Source organism: Nicotiana sylvestris, chromosome 6 (genome assembly GCF_000393655.2).
Source record: "Nicotiana sylvestris chromosome 6, ASM39365v2, whole genome shotgun sequence".
NCBI lineage: Eukaryota > Viridiplantae > Streptophyta > Magnoliopsida > Solanales > Solanaceae > Nicotiana > Nicotiana sylvestris.
In genome coordinates this window covers 90,557,817-90,580,784 of record NC_091062.1, presented here as the reverse complement: position 1 = coordinate 90,580,784, position 22,968 = coordinate 90,557,817, and the positions used below count along the sequence as shown (strand labels likewise).

General features: G+C 37.6%; 3 protein-coding genes across 6 annotated transcripts; 1 reads left to right on the top strand and 2 right to left on the bottom strand.

Annotated features, from left to right (window-relative positions):
- Positions 1-3,178: 3,178 nt before the first annotated feature.
- Positions 3,179-5,996, top strand: LOC104226440 (uncharacterized). 2 transcript variants are annotated; one of them, XM_009778454.2, is made up of 3 exons: positions 3,179-3,396; positions 3,517-3,583; positions 4,811-5,996. In XM_009778454.2, the coding sequence occupies exons 1-3, from the start codon at positions 3,319-3,321 to the stop codon at positions 5,725-5,727; spliced, it is 1,062 nt and encodes a 353-aa protein (XP_009776756.1). In that variant the 5' UTR covers positions 3,179-3,318; the 3' UTR covers positions 5,728-5,996. The 2 variants fall into 2 exon arrangements, with proteins under 2 accessions (XP_009776756.1, XP_009776763.1); XM_009778461.2 differs by having other exon boundaries at positions 3,261-3,396; positions 4,816-5,996.
- Positions 5,997-7,101: 1,105 nt separating this feature from the next.
- Positions 7,102-10,419, bottom strand: LOC104226434 (protein EDS1L-like). Its single transcript, XM_009778442.2, has 3 exons — positions 10,001-10,419; positions 8,150-8,953; positions 7,102-8,071 (listed from the first exon to the last, which is right to left on the bottom strand). The coding sequence occupies exons 1-3, from the start codon at positions 10,322-10,324 to the stop codon at positions 7,370-7,372; spliced, it is 1,830 nt and encodes a 609-aa protein (XP_009776744.1). The 5' UTR covers positions 10,325-10,419; the 3' UTR covers positions 7,102-7,369.
- A 1,467-nt stretch (positions 10,420-11,886) lies between these two features.
- Positions 11,887-22,695, bottom strand: LOC104226418 (aminoaldehyde dehydrogenase 1). 3 transcript variants are annotated; one of them, XM_009778416.2, is made up of 16 exons: positions 22,621-22,695; positions 22,355-22,506; positions 21,754-21,887; positions 17,807-17,887; positions 17,575-17,723; positions 14,939-15,031; positions 14,731-14,854; positions 14,581-14,646; positions 14,409-14,478; positions 14,234-14,310; positions 13,428-13,541; positions 13,136-13,213; positions 12,901-13,052; positions 12,761-12,821; positions 12,542-12,648; positions 11,887-12,211 (listed from the first exon to the last, which is right to left on the bottom strand). In XM_009778416.2, the coding sequence occupies exons 2-16, from the start codon at positions 22,470-22,472 to the stop codon at positions 12,121-12,123; spliced, it is 1,515 nt and encodes a 504-aa protein (XP_009776718.1). In that variant the 5' UTR covers positions 22,473-22,506; positions 22,621-22,695; the 3' UTR covers positions 11,887-12,120. The 3 variants fall into 3 exon arrangements, with proteins under 3 accessions (XP_009776718.1, XP_009776726.1, XP_070006453.1); XM_009778424.2 differs by having other exon boundaries at positions 22,355-22,503; XM_070150352.1 differs by lacking the exon at positions 11,887-12,211 and adding an exon at positions 12,331-12,466 and having other exon boundaries at positions 22,355-22,503.
- Positions 22,696-22,968: the final 273 nt, after the last annotated feature.

Sequence of the window (22,968 nt, the reverse complement as noted above, 5' to 3'; positions counted from 1 at the left end):
CTCTCGGAGGTTATTTCCCTTATATACCGACTGAGCTCGGAAATTTCAGCATCTCTGGCCCAGAGCTCCTCTATCAGCAGGGTGTTTTCCTTCTCAAACTGCACAAATCAAGTCCGAAATGTTGAAGGCACTGGAATCTATCAAGGATTCAGATAATAGTAAATGGGGGATGAATAACATGCTTGGTAAGATAGGCTTTCTCATGCTTGCGACGGTTCACCTCATCTTGGTATTGGGTGAAAGCCTGGCTGTAAAGTGCTTTGGTCTGAAGCCACGAAAAAGGACAAGTTAGCAAAACAAAGATCGAAGCAGCCTAGAGTGGCGGACAGGATTAGCAAAAATTACTCGCTCGCAAAGTCTGCCCATTTCGCCAAAAATGAATGAAGCGTTAACCTCGGGAATTCCCTCGAGAGTGGTTGGCGGTCTCTCGGGCGCATCTACGCCTTTGACTGGTGCCCCTACATTGGAGGGCTCTTCACGCGGGGCATCTTGCACTCCATGAGGCGGTAGAATCACTCCCTGAGGAGAATCAATAACGATCACAAAACTGGCAGGTCAATCAAAGTCTCCATCCCTTGTTCACCCTGGACCCCAGAGCTAGGACCCTCCGAACTGCCTACCAAGGGCACCTCAACTCGGGGAGAATCCTGGCCGCCAGCCAACTCGGGGGTAGTACTCGATATTCCGTCCGTTGCCTCCCCACCACAAAGATGGACCGCAGCGGCATCAGGCTCCGGTTCAGAAGCCTCCATCCCCACGGCCCGAGGACCGGCTGAGTCTATACACTCCTCAGGGGCCGTTAAGAAGCTACTTTCCCCCTCATCTTCAACTCAAGGGCTTCCCGCCGTCTCCGGGGTCAGAGCTGCCGGGTCGACCTTAGACTCTTCTACCTTAACCCTCTTGAACTCCAGCGGCCCGACCGACATACCCCCCTACCTTCTCTTCTTCTCACCAGGCACTAAGGCGTCCCCATCTACTTCTCCTTCGTCAAAGGGACTTCCCCCAGACCTACACAAATGTAGAAGTTAAACACAAAGAATGAAGAACACTACTAATAGCAATTTGCATCAAAGGGTGCGGATACAACAAAGTTCGGAGCTCACCATGATCTTTGGCTTCCCACCGGGCTCGAGATAAATCTTGCCATACTCGTTCGACATATGGGCAAAGCGAGTATAAGCGGCCGACCCAATCCTGGAGGTCCGAAACCGCACTGGGGTAGGTTGCTACGGCTAAAAAAGCAAGAGAAGTAGAGTTAGATGCTTGGAGAAATATTGTCAACGAGAAGCGAAGGAAGACCCGACAACACGTTTACTTACGCCCAACACTCCACCTCTCGGGGAATGACATCTTTTCCGCCGGGATCAGGTCAGAAGTCCTCACTATGACGAATTGGCTTGCCCATCCCTCATTCCCAAGCTCCTCGGTACAGGCAAAGAGGGACCTCGGGGCTCGACAACGGAGTTTGATTAGGCCCCCGCGGAGGAGACGAGGACTATACATCCTGATCAGGTGGTTGAGGGTGAATGACATCTCCTCTATCATGTTTGTGTAATGCCTGATCATATAAACAACGCCAGAATGAAGGATGAATTTGACCAAGGGTTACTTGATACCGTCGATAGAAGTCGAGAATCACGGGGTCGATCGGGGGCGAAGATGGCCCCATTGGCCCCAAGGTAAACGGATAGGTGTACACACTCAAGGATCTCCACAAGCACGGTATCCCCCCAGTGACAGTCAGCCCTCACTCTTTCGATGTCTATTACCGAGCGGATATACCCAGTCACGGGCTCGCGACGCTCTAGTTTCGAGGAAGGTCTCTCGACCTTAAAATCGGAGGTCATTGCAAAAGATCCTGGGACGCATTCCTCAGCATGTGGAGGTGTGGCCACTTCACCTTGAGAAAAAAACGAAGATGATGAGCCCGCAACCTCCTGAGAAGCAGAGGTGGAAGTTTTCGCCATCCCTAGAAGATTCTAGAGGAAGAAAAAGAGCGGCGTTCCTGAGAAAGAACGAGAGCAAAGGAAGAGAGAACCTTTTCAGGGGTTTGGGCACGCAATGGGTTATAGAAAAGAAGAAGGGGAGTATTTATAAAAGCACCGTATGTGCATTGAAGGAGGCCAAGAGGCAGCCAACTACCATAGTCAATGCGGAAACCTGCATGAGTGTCGTATCTTGGCATCTTGTGGCTATTGCCGATTGCAAGAATATTGAAGGAGGAGGAGGAAATTCAAGGTCGTTTCTTATCGCTTCCACTCTAAGAAACGCGAAGACTATCTGTATGTGATAAAACCGGGGGCCCGATTTCCCCGTCATTAGGTCACCTCGCGAACATGCTTCTCAAGGTTCGAAGCCGAGGTCGAGACCCACCTTTGGGAGCCGTCGGGTTTCGGCCCCGGAGGGGCAGCGCGTACTAACGGCTATAATAGGGGAGAGGGGAGTTCCCAAGGCACGCCGTTGATATTGACAGAGCCTAATGCTATCTAGTTGTCTCATCCCTCTACTTTTATGATTAATGCATTTTGTACTATGTTGGGATTTCTCCTTCTATATAAGGGGGATCCTTGGCCCTTTGTAAACTCTGTTACTCCAACTATTCTACATGAAATATACAAGAACTCTTTATTTTCTCTCTAACATATTCTCTCTCGGTATTATTGCTCATATTTATTGCCCGCATATTTGTTCTTCATTTATTGCTGGTTATTGGCCATAAAGAGCCTCCCTAAATTATATCTTAACTGTTAGCCCTTTTCCGATTATCCCCGATAGCTCGAGCCCGAGCCCAGGCATCGACCTCGAGGCCCCTCATCGGTCAGTCCAAGGCCAGAATAGCTAACCATTTGGTTTGATTATAATTCCATTTTAGCTCGCATTTCATCTTTTATCTCCATATATATAGCATCAATTACTTAACAACTAACATAAAAATAGATCACGTATTTTTAGAGTCCCATCAACAAGTTTAATTGTTATTATCATTTTCACGGTAAACACTAGTCCTTTTAATTTATTTTTATCCAACTAAAATTTAAAGTTAAAAATTGGGTTTCAATTGAGAGGGTGTAACTTATTTATGGCGTCATTTCCTGAGAAAACGCATAGATTTGGGTAAAAATCAAGGGCAAAACCGGTACACTGCTTATATATAAAAGAGCCGAGCGTTGCATTAAGCAAATTTCCGTTATCTTCTCTCTCTATATCTATAATATAACAATCCACCTATCCTTCTAATTTCTAAATTCTTTGAGATATTCCTCTGATCAATTTAGGGTTTTTGCCAAATTTGATTACCGAGTCGACTCAGCAACCATAATGGGTTCCGATTTAATCGCCAATGCTTCAATCCCCATGCTTTCCTCTAACCCCAAAGATTTCGCCAAGAAAAAAAGGGTAACAATTTGTTTAATTTGTTCTTTTTTCTCTCTTTCAAATTTCTGTTTCCTTTTACATTTTAATTAATTATATTTAAGCTTTTTTCTTTCCAATGTGATTGAGTTTTAATTTCCTCAGGCGAATCGGTCGGCTAAGTTGAAGCAGTGCAAGCTTGATGCTCGACGGGAACAGTGGCTTTCACAAGGTTGCTTAAAGTTTCTCCGTATCTTTCATGCATTTGTAATCTGCCCTTTTTTTTTACAATTAATTTTTTTTTAAAAATATTTATATTTATCTTAAAACTACTCAGATCAATTGTAAATTATTATTATTATTATTATTATTATTATTATTATTATTATTATTATTATTATTATTATTATTATTATTATTATTATTTTTGGGTACAGAGGTATTTCACATCCATTAAAGTTGACATCTTTGAATACGTCTGTGCTTTTGGTATTTGATCAATCTCAAGATTGGTACTTTTGTCCAAATTTATATGACACTCTTTCCTTTTCTAGTCTGTCCCAAAAAGTATGATATATTTATATAATTAGAAAATATTTAGCTTTACAGCTTGTTTGGATGGCTGTTTCCCATTGTATATGTTGTGTTGTTATCCCAAAACAATGTTTGTTTTGATTGTTTAGTTAAAATTGGTTGTATTGTATTGTTGAATCTATTGTTCCGGAACAATGAAAAGTCCCATTTTTTAAAACAACCAATTTGGTGTGGTGGGATTGTTTCCTATTTTTCTTTCCAATTATATCCTAACTTATTACTTTATAATTCTATTTTACTATTTACTTTTTTGTTATTTTAATCCAAATCTCCTAACCTATAACCTACGTCTTCATTCCGTTTTTCCTTCTGCCTCTTCCAACTCCAACATCAAGTATAGGTTTTGCCTTCTTTTTGTTTTGTTCTTTCTTCTGCTTTGATTTTTAACTCCAATTCTAATTACTTTATCTCCAATTAGCTGTTTAATATTGAGTTTTAATTCCAATTCTAATTGCTTTATGTGTAATTCTTGATAATATTTAAAACAATTGAGGGTATTTTAGTAAACTTATCATCAAACAACAAAATGTTATTTGACAACAACAAACAATACAATCTATCCAAACGTTGTATTCATAAAACGATACAATACAATACCATTCAATACAATACGATACATTATAAAACGATGGGTAACAATGATCCAAACAGAGCAACCTTCCACTGTTACCCTCAACGAGATAATCTGTAGCCACACAAATGTCTATGGCTTATTTTAGACCTCATGTTTCAATGCCTTTCTTTCATTCATTTTTAACTCCATGATTAGTCAAACACGGTCACATAAATTGGGATGGAGGGAGTATTAATTATGTAGTTTTCCTATTTGTATGTGCCTTAATTCTTGGTGATTGGGCTTGTGTAGTGAAGAATAAAGGCTCCAATGAGGAATTGAATGGTGGGGGAGGGGCTCCTGTCCAGAGGATGCACTTTGCTAATGAGAGGAGACGATTGATGGAGAAGTTAGTGATAAAGCCCAGAGGAGAAGAAGAAGAAGAAGAAGAGAATGGAGGTTGCACAAACAACTATAGTGCTTTTGACTCATCTTCTAATAGCCCTACCAGCGACACTAGTAGCTTGTTGGAAGGGAATGATTCCGGGACGAATTTCACAGGTGGCAGCAGCAGGAGCAGTAGCAGCAGTAGTAGCAGTGGTGGGTGTTGTTCAGGGAGTATGAGTGAGGAAGATAATGAAGGGGACGATGGCTGCTTGGATGATTGGGAAGCTGTTGCTGATGCTTTAGCTGCCACCGATGAGAAGCAGGAGCAGCTTAGCTCTAGCTTGGATTCAGCTCCAGAGAGGGATGAGAATGTGGTGCATGTGAGTTCTCCAGAAGATCCTGATCAGCCTGAATCGGGGCTGGATATATCAAAGCAGAAGTCCAGGGAACCTAGATCTCCTGTCAGCTTTCGAGCATGGAGGCCTGATGATGCCTTCCGTCCACAAAGTCTTCCGAATTTATCGAAACAGTATACTTTCCCTATGAATTTGGGGCGGCATTACCGGGGAGGCTCTGTATGGGGATGTAAAAGTTTATCGATACCCACATCATGTCCTATATGCTGTGAGGATTTGGATTTTACAGACACAAGCTTTCTCCCTTGTCCTTGTGGGTTTAGGCTTTGTCTCTTTTGTCACAAGAGGATTCTTGAGGAGGATGGGCGGTGTCCAGGTTGCAGGAAGCAGTATAAACATGACCCACTTGAGGTAGAGACAACCGAAGATGCAGGAAGTCTGACATTTCGACCGTCTCGTTCTTGTAGCATGATATCAAGGTCGTAGGATTTTCTGTGAATGTGTATGTGGCGTCCTCTTTCTCCGTGTGGCTTGACTTTGTTAGACTCAGTTTTTTCTTAGCATTAGATGTTTATATAAGACCGAGATTCTGAAAGCACGGTGGAACTGTTATGGTTCTCTTATAATTTTGCTCAATGTAATATGGTGCTTGTGCTGATGTAGAATACTTGTTTTGTGAATAAATAAGCTGGATAAAAGTTAGGTAGATTGAATTTGATGATATAAAGGTCCTTGTCTCGTTGAGCACTTTGTCACCTTCTAGATTACCATGAATAAAAATGAGTGAACAATTGGACATCAAACTTTGCATGAATATCTTCTCTCTTTTAATATTTTTGCTGCTCTTCATCTCGACTGCTTGTGATGAATCTGAGTAAATGAGCAACCAATATTTGTTAACCGGTCTGTTGCTTTCACTTATCTCTTCAGTTCATTTTGGGATTGAATCACAAAATGCATCCCCACCACATTATGGGCTTGTAGTGCGGCAGATAAGTATTGATAAATTTTTTGAGACAAGCTATGTATTAATGCTCTACCTTAAGGTAATAAGGAAGTGAATTGATATTTAGATTCTCGTGTGACTTGCTAATATTCTTGTGATTTTTTGGAGTCACCTTAAGGTGTAGGGTCTTTTTGAAGTGAAGTAGTCTTGTTGAGTTTACATTGATCATCTGTATGTTTGACGTTCTTATTTTTGTCATCGTTGTTGCATTCCTGACAGTTCTATATTCAAAGTGTGCATTACTTGTGTGCTTGCTGGACATTTGGATAATATTGCCGTTGAATTCAAATTGTGCATTCAGTAGTTTCTTGAACCTGTAAAATGGGATGATTCTAGGGTGGTGGGGGCTGTCATTTAGAAGTATGTCAAAAAATGTCCTATACCTTGCTTTGCTTCCCCTCTCAAGCTGGTAAATATTGATATCAAGTCCTTCAATATGGTTAGTTTTGTTGAAGGCTGACATTTACATGTAAAGCTTCTATTCAATATCTCAAACTTTTTCTAAGCTTTATCTCTACTGTCTGCTTACTGGATGTTAACAAGATTATGTTAGTGTGCCAATTGTTTTTAAAGAAGTAGCATTAATTATGTGGTGTTGCTCGTTTTTCCCTTGTACAAGTCGATTGGTTTTCCATGGAGAAGAAGACTTTGGACTATGGTTTTCAATAACAATGAGTGACTTTAATATTTGGCATCTTGACCCTGGCCTTCTGCGGCTATTATGTTGTTCATATTTCTTCCTACTAAAAAAGTTGTGTAATCCAAGTTTTGTCAGCGTGGTTAATTTAAGGAATTCAGGTTCTTAAAACGTTCTTACTTGGGGAAAACGTGAGCATGTAGTATCCCACCTTAAATACTTGAATGTTGGTATTCTTGCTACTATTCCACCATACAAGCAAAGCAGTTCCTAGGAACATTGAGGCATTTTCAATTATCTGAGGTAAGAAGCTCTTATTGAAGTAATGTGGTGCTTTCAGCCTATCCAGACATTTTTCACTAATGCACCATCTGGCTTCTCTTATTAGGGAATTGGACTAGGAGTACCAGCAAGCTGGCTAGGACACCATCATTATCAAAACATTAGGGCGTTGGCAATGGCATAATATGGAGCTGTAAAAGACGCTAAGAATTTATTTTCCCTGATATCCAAGATGTCAGTCTGTGCTGAGTAGGGAGTTGTTTCCACCATTTGGTAAAGGTAGACTCAGGGAAGAAAACATCATCGCCCAGAAGACCACTCTGGGACCAATCCCATGCCTTTGTTTCTAAACTCAAAATCCTGTTTTGCACTTCCATAATTGGCTTGTTTCTTAGTTCCTCCACTTCTGCCCAAAAACAAGACTCAGAGCGTTCACCTGTTTGCACCCTTTCTTCATGCTCTAACCATCGTTGTGTGAACCTATAACGCTTCGGCCTAGCCCTGATCATGTAAGGTCCTGTATCTTCATTCTTCAAATGCCTGTAATAGTTTGCAATATCCAAGGGCTCAACTTGCAGGCGGAACTGTGTCCCTAGTTTTATCCATTCCTTTCGTCCCTCAAAACTATCTGGGAGCTCATACCTTTTCAACATTTCAATGATTTCGTCCCATATTCCTGCTAGCTCGAGCCTTTTCACATTAGCATTGAAGTCATCTATGGTTTCTTGAAGCTTGAACGCATCATAATACCCGACTTTCTGAATATCACACTTGGTCTGGTACTCCTGTATCTTGCTTAATCCTTCCGTGATGCTGTTCTTATTACCATCAATCTTTTCCTCGTTCTTCCTTTTCTGCTTCTCCCATTCTCCTGCTGCACGAAGACACAACCGTGCTCTTGTACTCTGTAACGTGAAAAAGAACCCGTTACTTTGAGCTAAATGTGAAAATCAACACAAAGAGCAAACACATTTATCACTTACCAGGCCTAAGTCATTCAGGGCTAAATTCATAGTTACCACTTCATCACTAGCTAATGCAATGGCATTTGAAGACAAGGGAATATCGGTAAGATTATTGAGATGAACCACATCCAGCATCTCTAAGCTTTCCTGCATTTCTTTTCTATATAACAAATGTTCGTTTAAGCTTCTGGCAACAACTTCGTCAACTTCTGTTTCGGAACTCATTTGAGCACAATAGAACAGTAACTGCAGAATAGCATCTGGATTCTCAACGACCACCAGTTTCCCATTTCCAGTGCAGAAGATGTAAGTTCCGAAAGGTCTATAAGGGCTGAGTTGAACAATGTTAGAAACTGTTTCTAACAAGAAGTTTGTACATCCCTTCAGATTACATGCAGCATAGCTTGCAACAGAGGATGCACTCCTCATTACAGTCATAAAGAAATTCTTCGATGCATCATTTGATCTTACAACTGCCTCATGCTGATAATTCCGGGATTTTGGATTGATGAAGTCAAAGATTGCTTGAAGCCATTCTTGAATCGATGAAAGGGGAGCAAACATCATCTGAGGAACGATATCATACTTCATGACAAAATGTATGAAGTAACTAGCCCAGTTTTCGCGCCTGAGGGCATGAGACCATATTCTGTCACCAACAAGAGGGGATCCAAAGGTTATACAGTATGGATAAACTAGGTTGTCATTTGGTCTTGTGCAACAATGTTCCAGACACCATAGGGCTGCCAAAATCGCAATAGGGCCACCCGACGAGTGCCCTGCAAACACTATCTGTTTTCCATCTGACATCGCCTTCTCCACCTAAAACGAACAGTTCCCATGAATCAACATTCAGTTTCCAAATTAAAGATGAAGCTATGAGGGTTAATCTTTGTTAGTCTAAAGAGGAATCATCTTGAAAGATATTTGATAGGAATCAGTGTTTTAGTTTGACTTGGGAACATATTCTTGGACATGAAGATTTGATAACTAAGAGCTAATAAAGAGGAATTAAGTTGGCTAGATCAGCATGATATTGTCAGGAGTGGAACTTCTTGACGCTGAGATAACCCTCTCTGTCTCCCATTGTTGAAATTAACAAAGCCGGTCTTGGGAGGAGAGGCGGATTTAGGATTTAAACGTGATTGATTCAACCTTTAAGGTTGTTAGACTAAATTCATTGTACTTCTAAAATTATGCGTTTTGTTGAAATATTAGCGGTTGTTCACACACATATATATGATTAGTGTCGAAAATATTAAGTATAGTTGAACCCGTTACACAAAGATTGCATCGCCTCTGCCCAGGAGACGAGGCAATAAAACTAATACTCACATCAGGTCTAGGTCACCAAAGAAGAAGGTACTTTTAAAAGAAGTTTGAATTAAAAATATAATTCCTTATTTAAAGATTGTTTAGAATATGATATTTTTTTGGGGACAGGAATACACTCAGCTGTGAAAACCTTTGTCTAAAAAGAAAGGAGACAATATTCAATCTCCTCTATCTGCTAATCCATTTCCAGTGCTATCATATAGTATACACTTGAGGTTCTTCCTTTCCCCTTCTGGAACAGTCCCTCCCTTCAAAACCCCACCTCAAAAATAAAAAAATTGAATCTTTTTCCACAATTCACAATACTATTTAGCTAATTAATTATCATATTTAAGACGGTGTAAAGAATTCTAACATTGTCACTATAGTCTAAATTGTTATAACACTGTTGTTCAAGTCACCTTAATTTGATAGTGTATACACAAATCATACATTGTCAGTGCACGGAAGTTAAACATTTAATCACCCAAAACGAAAAACAAAATACCACCCAAAAAAGAGAAAGAAAAGGAACAAGATTATCAAACACAGTACCTCATTTTTAAGAGAAGAGTCGTTCAATATGTGTTCAAATCTGCTAGCAAATGCTTCATTAACCATGGCTACCTCATCTGTGCCAACACTTTTCAAAGATGGAAACAAAGATATGTTAATTTTTTTCTCTCCAAAACAAGTGCTACTGTACCAACCATCAACAGACCAATTTCCAGCAAAAGCAAAAAAAACATCCATCGATCCACTTTTTTTCTTGTAAATATAAGGCTTCCCAGAAGACAAACTGTGAGCTTCCATAGCTAAGTTACAAGCTTTCTTGATCAGCTCATCTTTGACTTCTCTCCCCTCTTCAATTCTCACCATTTTTGCTAGCAGCTCAAAGATGGGAAATATATCTGTTTAGTTATCAAGAATCTTAAAGAAAGATTGATGGTTGTGATGAAATGAAGCTAAGGAAAAATGGGGTTTTAAGCTTTTGATGAATGAAATGTCGAGGCATTGACTTTGGAGTCATTGCTTGACTCTTGGTGCGGAAATTCGAAAACAGTGGCAATCGAGGAAATTTCCTCTTCATTATTCTGCGTGGTGTCACTAATTCTTTATTTCATGTATTTTACTATTCTTTTCATAAATTTAATAAGTTACTATTAACTTTGTTATTTTCATTTTATTCTTAACGTGCTACTTATATTACTGCTATTATATTTTTCGCTTAAGAGGTCAATGAATAGAGTTGAGAATCTTAAAGCTTTTTAGGATCATATACCACATTTGTTAAAAAAAGTTATATTCTTCACTTGAAGTTGAAGATGCAAGTGGTACCCACTCAAGGACAATTTAGTTGTGCTCCCTTGTTTACGTTCCATGAGCTGAACCACAGATTTGGTGGTTTCAGACTTACACATGAGTCCCAATGTAAGGTCAAATAAGTACTTTTAGAGGAAGAGAAGCCTTTATGTTTTTTCTCTTTATAAAATTTTACAATTTATATGATACTTACTTTTTAGTTTGCTTCAAAAAATATATTTATTTCTTATATTTAAAAATAATTTAACTTTAAAATTTCATTTTATCTTTAACGAGATGATTTATAGCCAAATAAATATTTAAGATTTATTTTACCCCATAAGTTTTAAAATATTTTATTTTTTCTTAAACCGTGTCCAGTCAAACAGTGCCATATAAATTGGGAAGGAAGAAGTAAAGGATTGGAAAGGAGAATAATAGACTTGTTTTGGAACTTTTTATAGAAAAATACAAATTTGTGAAGAATACAGTTGAAGAAAACTGTTAATGTGCTCTTTTTTTGAAGGAAAAAAGGATTAGATCCTTTGAACTGACCAAGATATAAACTATAAACTTACTCAGTGATCACACATGATTACTCCAAAAAAAGATGATAAAGTTGTGAAAGATAAAAGATAGACAGGTAATTTTGTTGGAAAACTTGATTGAGTTTTCTCCATTGGATTAAGTTTAGTACCTACTGCTACTAACTAGCAAAACAAACAAGAGTAGACTAGTTTCTGTTGGGATTAAAGATTGGTGAACCGGAAATGGAGGGAAGAAAGTGGAGGGAAAGTGAGCTCCCTTTTGCTTTGGAAAGAGCAAAGTGTCCCTCATTGGTGGGTGGTGGAAGGAAAAGTGAATGTGCTTATTGCTTATATTGAGAAAACACTTCTCTTGGTGTTAAATGGATTGGAAAGAAAGTAAGCCTCGCCCCATCGTCGTTGCTCGCTCGGCTTCGGTTTCACCGGCATTTTTGGTACCAATATTCCGGTGAGTTAAATCGTTCTATCCTAGGAGGACAATATTCCAGCATCTCGGGTACTTGAGGGGAATAATTTCCTTAAGGACAATGTGCATTCAGTGGGCTCAATTTATTTCGAAATTGTTTTCCAAAAATTATTTCAACATTCTACACATTGTGCATTCAGTGGGCTCGATTTATTTCGAAATCGTTTTTCCAGAAATTATTTCGACATTCTGTTGTTGCTAACTTTCTGTTTCTATTTTCTATTTCATAAAGTTTATTTTTCGTTATTTATTATAGTAATACAGATTGACTAACAGTTTCACATCCCAAGCCTCAATCAACTCCCTTTCAGTGGTTCTTGTAACAGCAATATGTTGCATTTTCTTCGACAACTGAGAAAATTTCACACCTTTGAAGGTGACTTGTAAAAAGCCCATGGTTCAACAGAAGTATACTGCGTCACCTGCTTAATGTTCAAGTAGTTCTCAAGACCCCTGCATCAAACAAGACAAGTAACATCACTTATCAGTCCCATAACATGCCATATGACTATCAATATACGGGGCGTTTGAATAGTGAATGCCATAATACTACTCTGAATCCGCACGTTTGAAATCCTGCGTCTGTCTCTGCATCCTGAGTATAGTAACCTACCAAACATACTTTGAATATCTTTTTTACTTGATCCATCATTCTACCAATTTCAAATCTGAGGCCATTTAAGCACAAGGAAACATTTGGAGATATTCCTTGCAAATAGAAATACAACTAATCACTTTATATGTTAGTCATTGTGCTTTAGAGAAAGCCTAGTGAGTGCTTACCATTCCCCTAGATCGCGTCCAAAACCACTACGCTTTCTACCACCCCATGGAAGCTGCGTAAAGGTTGGCTGTGAACAGTTGAACCAGATGATCCCTGTCTGAAAAGCCTGCAAAATCCAATTAACAAGATGTCATGCTCCTCTTGCAGCAACCAATATGCCTTTTGATATTCATTCATAGAAAGAAATTGCTTGTAGCAAATGAGAAATATTCTCCTACCTTTGTGAAACGCTCACACCTTTCAACATCTTTTGACATAATAGCAGAAGCCAAACCATACCTATGAAAAACATAACACATTTTATATTGATCTAAAGTAGCAGAACCCCCTATTGGATAAGTCCGTGTAGCCAACTCACTTGGTGTCATTTGCTAGTTCAATGGCTTCCTCTTCAGTTTTGAATGTTTTGACACAAAGAACAGGTCCGAATACTTCCTCTTTCCAGATTTCCATGGAGGTATTAACATCAGTAATAATTGTTGGTTGAACATAATATCCTTTCTTCATGTGCTGCGATTTGATCGTGGTTTTACTTGTGTTACAAAAGATTGACAAATAAAGCAGCTGCAAGGCCTTTTAGGAAGGACTTTTACCTGAGGCCTTTCGCCACCACATAAAATGGTTGCACCTTCATCTTTGGCTTTTGAGATGAACTTCAATACCTTCTCATACTGTAGATTAACAATATCAACACAGAAAATTTATCATACTGCAGAAATAATGTATACCTCATAAATCAGGAGAGGTAAAAAAGAAACACATTGAAGGATATATAAGTCTCAATTCAAGGTAACAAGATATCATATTTTGTTTCTGAAAAGCACTTTATACAGTTAGAAGTTAGAACCGCCTCTTCTATTAATCCAATAGAATGCTTTTTCTAACCTGTCCAGAACTAACGATGGGACCAAGCTTGCAATCTTCTTCCAAAGGATCTGAGATTTTGATATTTTTTATCCAGAGAAGCAGCCTCTCCAAAAATTCAGAAGCAATGCTTTCCTGCAGTATTTGGAATTTGGTGTCAACAAAAGCTCCAACCTTGTCTATAACAGAAAGGAAAATAGAACAAAAGAATACATCAAAAAGACCGAGAAATGCTGCAGTTTTTATAGTTAGAACTAAAGTAATCAGCATTCACGTCTGCCCTTGGTATACTAAAGTATAGTAGATCATATACTAAATCATCTTTTTCTTGGAAAATCCACCCCGTCTCATATGCTCATATTTGTTACACCTTTTTGCTATTTCTGATTCCAGTATATCATTTGATAGTATTCTTCTCCATGCAACTTCTGATTTTATAAATTATCTTTTCATTAGGTAAATCAATTGATATCCAAAGTAAAACCAAAAATTGTACCCTTACAATCCATATTAGTTCACATTTTAGGGGACAGAGAGATTGTTGATAAAGGAAACCGACAGATGTTAGCTAGCTCTTTCTCTGATGAATATTATAGGGCTTACTGCAACTTTGGGTATCTTCTCTCAATCATAACCCTCACAATGTGTTAATTAGGGTGGAAGTTGACGTTCCTATTACGCTGCCAAGCACAACATGACTTGATGATCAAACGTACTCGTAGGTACTTCCTAGATAATGGTAAATAGTGCCAACCCAGTACTGAGCTAACCAGAGGAAAATACTGTGACTAAATATATGGACCTCATCCACATTTAACACTTGTTACCTGTAGTATAAGACGTGATGTTGCACTGCAAACTTGACCAGCATTTGCAAAGCAACCAAAAAGAGTCCACTCAACAGCTGCATTAGAGCGCCAATATTAGTTTAACGATAAGTTATCTTCTTAACCAAAATGCAAGTGCAGAAAATAACTGTCATAGAAATTAAAAAGAGCAAACCTAGATCAAGGTTATCAATGTCATCAAACACCACTATTGGACTTTTTCCACCAAGCTCAAGAGTAACTGGCTGCAAATGAAACATTTGAGCTTAGTTATACTCCAGCCTCCAGCTAGTTTTTTTGTCAGTACGAACCTAAATATATTACTACTTATTTATGCCAGAACATACTTTAACAAGTTGAGCTGCAGCAGTCATGATCTTAACTCCTGTGGCGCCACTTCCTGTAAATGCAATCTGCCACCAAAGAATAAAATTTCCTTCGCCATATTAAAATGTGAGATTTGATAAATATCCAAAAGTATAAGGAAACAGGCAAACCTTGTCAACATGAGGATGAGATACCAAAGGAGCACCAGCTTCAGGCCCCAATCCTGTTAAAATGTTTAGAGCACCAGGAGGGAGGCCCACCTCTCTACAGATCTCACCCAACTCCAAACAGGTTCTGCAATTGAATTTTCAGATTTGTGTATTTAAAGATGCAACGAATAAGGATAAAGGATACATAGATAGTATGATAAGGACTGACATAGATGCTAGTTCAGACGGCTTAAGTATTGCTGCACAACCAGCAGCCAGGGCAGGGGCAACTTTCCATGTGGCCATTAACAGTGGATAATTCCTTCATTATGAAAACAGAAGAATCATCAGTCAATCATAAAAAACCAGTAAAATTTCATAATCTTGTAAAAGAAATTCAAGAGTGTGTGGCCTGATTGCTTTGAAATAGTCAGGTGAAGCATGCACTTTTAGCACAAGGTTTTGCACCTTCTAGCCAAGTTGTATGCTTTCGACTAAGTCAATGAGGATTACGCCTTTTCTCCATGAAGAAAAGAAATGTTTTAAGGGGTAATGTAGTCGATGGATTTACTTAATTAACTCACGCCACATTTACGAGTTGGCAAAGTGGACCTCGTTTTCTTAGGCATCTTTACCCTTATAAGTTATATCAACTTTCTAAAGGCCTTTATCTCACCACATCTCATGTTTTTCCTTGTAAACACTGGAAATTTTTAATTGGGGTCGCCATCAAATCAACAAGTACACATGAATTGTCATTCTCAGTGTTCGTATTTGTTAGTATTATGGTCCAACTTTGCATGAAATATATTGCTGAACCAGGAGGTAACTAGATTAACTGAATGTTCTTCATTGCCAAACTAACTTTAAATTTTTAAGAAATTAATCAGACCAGCTCAAATAAAGCAGAATGCCTTAGTTTTATCTTGTCAATGGCACTAACATGGCCGGTGAGTTTATACATGTACAGAAAACATAAGTGGAATGCAGAAGTTCCAACACGGACATCTGCTGTATGATTGCATATAGGTGTTCGTAACACGCAGCGGAAGACAATAACAATCCTAGGCAGATCTTTTCGTGTTTAAAATTTATTTACATGTCAAAGATCGGATCTAAGATGTACCTGGTGAAGAGAGTCTCGTTTCAAAAATTCTTCGATAGTGCGAAGACTCTATGCGTATCCACACCGAGACCGATGCTGAAATCTTTCTCAAAGATTCAGCCTAGAAATAAACGGAACAAGAAAAACAATTTCCTTGTCAAAAATATATATCCTCTTGAATATTTGTGCGGCTCATGCACTTCCGTCCCTTTTCCGTATCCTCTTGTGTTTGACGATATGTATATATATACATGAACTTGCAACACTGTCCCAATAGGACAAGGAAAAGTTAGAGGCGTTGGTTTTTTCCTTCCCAAAGTCCATTCCAAAATTGGAATTACGGAATCCTTTTATTTGGAAAAATTCAATCCCATTCTAAATGGGATCTGTGTTGGCCGACGCGTCCTTTAGAACTTACGTCGATCCAATTCAAAGTTGGATTCAACTTTCAATCCTTTTATTCATATTTCATATACATTCTTATATGAAATACTAATTTTATATATATATATATATATATATATTTCAATTAATAGATATAATTTATTTTTTCATTTCAAAATAGAAAACTTCAATTTGTTCACAATATTAATTCTATCATCTGTACTAGCAAAGAATATAATAATATTTCATTTGGACTAATAACTAAATTTATTTGACTAATCAAATTCTTTAATTTAATTGTCAAATAATAAAGTAATTGATCCTTTAGCAACGATCAGAACACTCGTTAGTGTACGACCCCATGGGTTCAATACTAAACCGGTAGTAAATCAATCACATTAATATACTAATCAAGGGTGACGTCTAGCAACACTCCTTAACGACCGGATAGCATGAAGTATACAATTTACTCTCAGAAGAATAATGTAGTAATTCCTTCTGTCCTTATAGCTCTGAATCACCCTAGGATATGGTTCAACTGTCAAATCCTAATAGGCGACCAACTATGTGTTCACGTCAAATATAATAGACCATTGAATGACCTAAGAAACTCTTTTCTTCTTTCATTCAATTGCCTTGGCCAAGGTCTTAATTTGGTCGTTTATAATTCATGACAACATGGAGCTTAAACTCATTACCAAGAGTTGACAGATTCCATCTTGATCAATCACTAATTCTACAAGCATTTAATCATACCCAATATCCTTTCAACTATCGCCATAGGGCCATAGGTGTCTGGTATCAAAGCACAATAAATAACTTGTCAATTACTATGACGATCTCAGGTCAAAGAAAATTTTTACATCACATTCTTCAAGAGAATATCCTATTGACAGTTATGGTAATTCTAACCATTAGGAATTATCCAGTGAGTCGGTTCAATGATCATATCTCTATATGCATCATCTATCTATGTGATTTAGTTAATGAGATCAACTAATCTTTATCCAATAAAGACGATAACATAAATATTGATCTAACCGGATTACTAATGTCCAAATTAATAATCCTACGATCAAGAACAAATTTAGATTAAATTGTAAGAGACTTTGCTCTCATTATCATGATCTCTATCACAATGACAAATCTCAAAATTTAATCAAGGACCTTATCAAATTAATCAAACAATTAATAATAACTATGATAAAAGAATGACATATATTTTATATCAAATAACGTTGACAAAAATATGTTCAAATCATCAAATATGATATTGGATCTAGGCATATCTACTATATTCTTAATAACATCTGCCTCTATCAATTTGTGGTTTGTCAAACTAATAAAACCATAATAACTCTGAAAACGGCACATACCATGGAGTTATCAATCCAACTACACCAAGAGGTTCTCTAAGAACATAAGTCTTAAATGAATCCAGATGGAGATCAACTGGAGTTTTCCTTTTTGAATCCAGAGCTTCAGCGAGGTCTGCGTAGTACTCAAAACTTGCTGCGACATCATCCTGAAATATAAGAGAGCACATAAAATAAATTGTGTACTTCAAGATGAAGCAGAATATGTTTATTTCATTATGCGAGAACATACCATATCCCAAGCAGCCTCAAATAATGTTTTTCCACAATCAAGCGATTCAAGTTTTGCAAGTTCAGACTTCCTCTCTAGTATCTAAGAAAAAATCTAAAACAGTTAGCAAATGAATCATTTTTTGAAAAGCATAATAATCATGAACAACGGTTTCAACAACACCAGGTGAAATGCAATATATACACAGCAGAGACTAGTATCCAAGAACATAATCTACTTGAGTGGAGATTTGCTGCTAAATTACTACTATTATTTTAAGGATGCTTGTCTCAACAACCATCAAAATCATGATCCTCAAATAGTAAGTTAGATACGCCTAAAATAAAAATATGTGCACCTGTTTATCCTCCGCGATATCTACAGCTGCACTACCTTTCAGGCGTCTCACGAAAAAGTTATCTACAGCTGCACTACCTTTCAGGCGTCTCAAGAAAATGTTAAAAAATTGAAAGGGACTGTGGCCAGTGGGAATTGAATTGGCAACCTCATAAAGATTTTGAACCCCCTTGACCATTGAGTTATACTTTTCGGTTGTAACAAGGGGATTCAATATATAATACAAGATGTACAAAACGGATTTTTGCTTTATATGTACAATGTAATTTCCGGCGAACCCCCTTCCACCTCTAAATTCGCCCCTGCTCAAAGTTAAGCCATCCTTCAATGGAGAGGTAGAATTTGACGAAGTATAGGTTGGTGATATTTCAATGATCATTAAACAGACTAGCAATATTAAGAGTCATTCAACAACTAGATGGCACTTCACCTGAGTTCAAGGACCCAGGGAAAGTGATATCAATAAAATGGTCTGCCATTAAGAAGGAAGTTTTTGCTAGTACCTGTCACCATCTATGCGAATGGCATATTGACAAAAAATGCTCAAAAAAAAAAATACCTCAACTTTATTGGAAACAGGATTTAGAAAAAAATATTTTGATAAGCTCTTATAGAGGTGCAAGTCACAGTCAGAGATTGAGTCGGTATGGAAAGAAATGACTAAAGAATGGGAATGTGGGAGCAATAGTTGGCTTCAAAGATTGTATGATTTAAGGGAAAAATGGTGCCCTGCATTTAGTCGCTCCATTTTCTCCGCAGACATTAAATCAACTCAGAGGAGTGAGTAGGATCTTTACTGAAAGGGCTTGCAAGACGATGACTTTAACTGAATTTGTTAATCATTATGAGCAATGGGCAACTGAAATGCGTGATATTGAGGCGACAAAGGATTTTAAATGTCAAGGAACACCCAAACTTGCTATAGAAGATTATGGGATATTAAAGTATGTTGCGAGTATCTACACAAGAACTATATTTACAAGATTTGAACATGGATTTTTGCAAGGAACATCTAAGAAGGTGACCAAATTTGAAAATAATGGCACTTGTCGCACATATACAGTTCTTAGAGGGGAAGGAGGACAAACTGACACCGTTCAATTCAATTCATTTGACAATAAGTTGTAGTTGTCTTATGTTTGAATCCTTGGGTTGGTTATGTTACCATGCACTAAAAGTGTTATTCTTATATCCCTGTACAATATATTCTGAAAAGATGGACAAAGAATGCAAAACAAGGGAATGGATTTGATGAGTACAACAATATGAAGAAATCACCAACTTCATCTATGGTCATTCGCTTAAATGGTTTGCTGAAAGAATCATTTGCTGTTATGACTTTAGCTGCAAACGATGCCGAGTCTGAAGAAATTGCTAGAAAGTATTTGTATCAAGCAAGGGTTGAGATTACTAAACTCCAACATGAGTTAGATGCAGAAGGTACTCATTAGAGCGATCCTATATTTAGTACAACTACTAGTCCTTCAGGAACTAATGATTCCAAATAAGAAAAAGGGTAAAGGAAGTGGATAAGGAAGATTGAAACCAAAACTTGAGCAAAAAAAGAAGAGGGCACCACAAAAGACTTTAAAAGCTAGAGCAATGCAACAACATGAGCAACAATCCTTGGGCTCAAGTCTTGAGGTTCAATCTCTAAACAATCAAATTCTAATTTTCTTAGTTTGCTGGTGGTCTTTATATTTTAATTTTTTTATTGGTATCGATTTGTTTTCTTTTCCTTTAAATTCATTGATGCAGTTATACGAAGGTTCTAATACTAGCTTTACACAAATATTGACTCAGGCTCTACTAACCAGTTCGGAGGTTGCATTGAGAACCAAAATTCATGCATCACCGGAAGAAATATTTATTTCAATGGTTCAGAGAATTAGTTTTGTATCCTAATTAATAATTGAGTTGGGACTGATGGAATTATTTCAACAATGGAGTTGTTGGCTCCACAGATTGACCGAAAAGGGGTTCATAATATTTGTTCGGTTATAAAAACTTCTCATTAATGGTAGAATTGGAAGTTTAAGCTAAATTGTTTTTAAATTTAGAAAGGGATCATTCTGTTTGGAACGGACCAAAAAGGAAATAAATTTGCATAAACTTGAATGGAGGAAGTAACACATAACAATTTGATGAGTTAATAAGCATTGATCGTTTTATATTATGCAGGTTACTCGTTCCCTTTTAGGAAACTCCCTTGATGTGGTTGCCGAGGTGCAAAAGGTACAAATACACTTTCATAATTAGGCTGATATTTTCTCCACTCCAACTGGTATTGTTGTTCGATTCTTTCTTTCATTTCTCACCCCACCTGCTGAATTCCACTTGTGATATCTGTTTGCAGTTAAGCCCGTTACCATCAGGCACTTGTGGACAATTATTTTAGGGTCATTTATCGCTGTAATTTCAGTAATTTATTATTAATGTGTGAGGTTATTTTATTGCTCCTTCTGACCTATATTATCTGAAGTTATTTCACTAGGTAGAGAATAATAACATGCTTATGACTTTTGCAGTTTTTTGATGGTGTCAAAAGATATTAAAATTGTTTCTAAAAAGTTAATTAGAGAGAAATTTGAACAGTCAAATTACTGCAAGATAGTTTGTATCATTGATGGGATGGTGTTGGGATTTTCCAAAATAAAGTCTCATGTAAAACAGAATCAGTTCTTATACAATATTTTACTAATATTCTTGGATTAGGGACAAAGAACTAAATTAAGAGTGAGAGAAAAGGACCACAAATGTGAAAGTAAGAATTGAGCACAAAGTTTGCGGTGCCGTCCTATCTCATCCCTTACATTCTTCTTTCTCTCTCATTATCTTTTTTTTTGGTGGAAAGATAGGCAATATTATAACATAACAAATATTTACATATAAGTTTAGAGTCTTGGATGCATACACGATACAAAGATATCCGTTGCACAAAGATAGAGCTAGATTGTTTGTTCCCACTACGTGGGAAACAACACTAGTACTGGAAGTAGAAGCTCAACAAAGCTATTCACTGTGTAACTGTGAAATAGGCAAAAAATATCAAACCACGTAAATATTATCTTGTCTTGGATTTTTCACACCACGTGCCTTCATCCCCGGCCTCCAGCGGCAACCCCACCCCCTCCCCTAACCCACATAATAGCATCAATCACACCACGTGCCTTCATCCCCGGCGTCCGGCAACCCCCCCCCCCCCCCCCCCCGCCGACCCACATAATAGCATTATGTTTGCCTAGATTATATATAAATGCTCTTGGGACAATATTTTCTACTTATCAAAAACCAGAAAATAAATAAGAAAACTACTTGAAATATTTTCCTTCAACCACATCCTATATCCTGTATAATTGAAGCTCAACGCTATTCCATTTTCAGACATAACTATGAAATCAGCACCGAAATAAAGATCATTTCTCTGTTTCTGAAACTAGTAAATGTCTGCATCTGGGTTCTAATAAATTCCACAAAAACATAACCAGTTTCATGTAGTTTTAGAATTTCGTAGATGTCAATCTTGTCCATGAAACCATATTTTTTAAACATAATTATTTCCTGGATAAAATCAAACAATATGTAAGAAGAAGCCAAATCGGTATACACACCTTAGCAGCAATAGCACGAAGATATTTTGCGCGCTGTGCCCCTGTTGTTGAGCCCCAGTCATCCCGAGCTAGCGCTCTCCGAGCAGCTTCCACAGCTATATCCACATCTTCCTCAGTAGCAGCCGGTATTTCCCCTGAAAAATTCCAATTTCCCCTTGTTGTAGTAAAACTAAATAAGCAAATGTGTTCTTTTTCTAATAGCTTACTGGCGAAGCCAGAAAATTCAATATGGGTGTTCAAATTTTGAACATCCTTTGCTAGTGAGTTATGCAAGGTGTTTAAAATCTGTTTTTATCAATAACAAGTACTAATATTTTAACTTATATGTAGTATAATTTTTCGACAAAGGGTATTAAGTTGACCACCCTTGGGACAACATGGATTCGCCCCTGCTTACACGCAATTCAACATGATACTGTATCTAAGAAGATAGAACTCCCCATTATCAACAAAAAAAAAAAAAAAAAAAACTTCCATGTGGTTGGTCAAAAATATATACCCACAGGTACTTCACAATTCAACAAGGTAGAAAAATATCAAGAAAGACGATGAAGATCAATGCAAGAACTAAGTATGCAAATAATAATTTGCTGAAATATACCGATAATTTCTTCAGTAGCCGGACTGATTATAGGTATTCTGTTCTTCTTGACTGGTTCTCTCCATTCACCGTCGATGTATAGCTGTCGGCTGGGAATACGTACGTTTGGAATTGCCATATCTCGATATGATCACTCAAAATAGCTGATTCTACTTTACATTACAACAAAAATAGAGCAGGGAGTAAGTTGTTATTTATAGAAGCAGTCACCTAAGTTCACAACCACAATATTGACCAAAAAAAAAAAAAAAATCCCAACCACTTACCAAAAGATGAATGAAAGGTGGAAAAAAGAGAAAAGATAGCTCCAAAGTGGAATTTTTTCTTACAGCCTATTACAGGGCGTGCCCAGCATTTTTCAATATTTATAGAAGAGCGGAGAATAAATAATACTTAGTCCGTAATTAGATGAGGTATTTTTCTTTTTGGCCTGTTCCAAAATAAATGACAAATTTTTAAATTTAAAAATAATTCATCTTTAAACTCTTCATTTTACCTTTAATGAGAAGCTTTTATAACCACACAAATGTCATGGCACCAAAAAGCTTCTATCCCTTAAGCTTTTAAGACCACAAGTTGCAAAAATCTTTTTTTCCCCTTAAACTCCGTGCCGA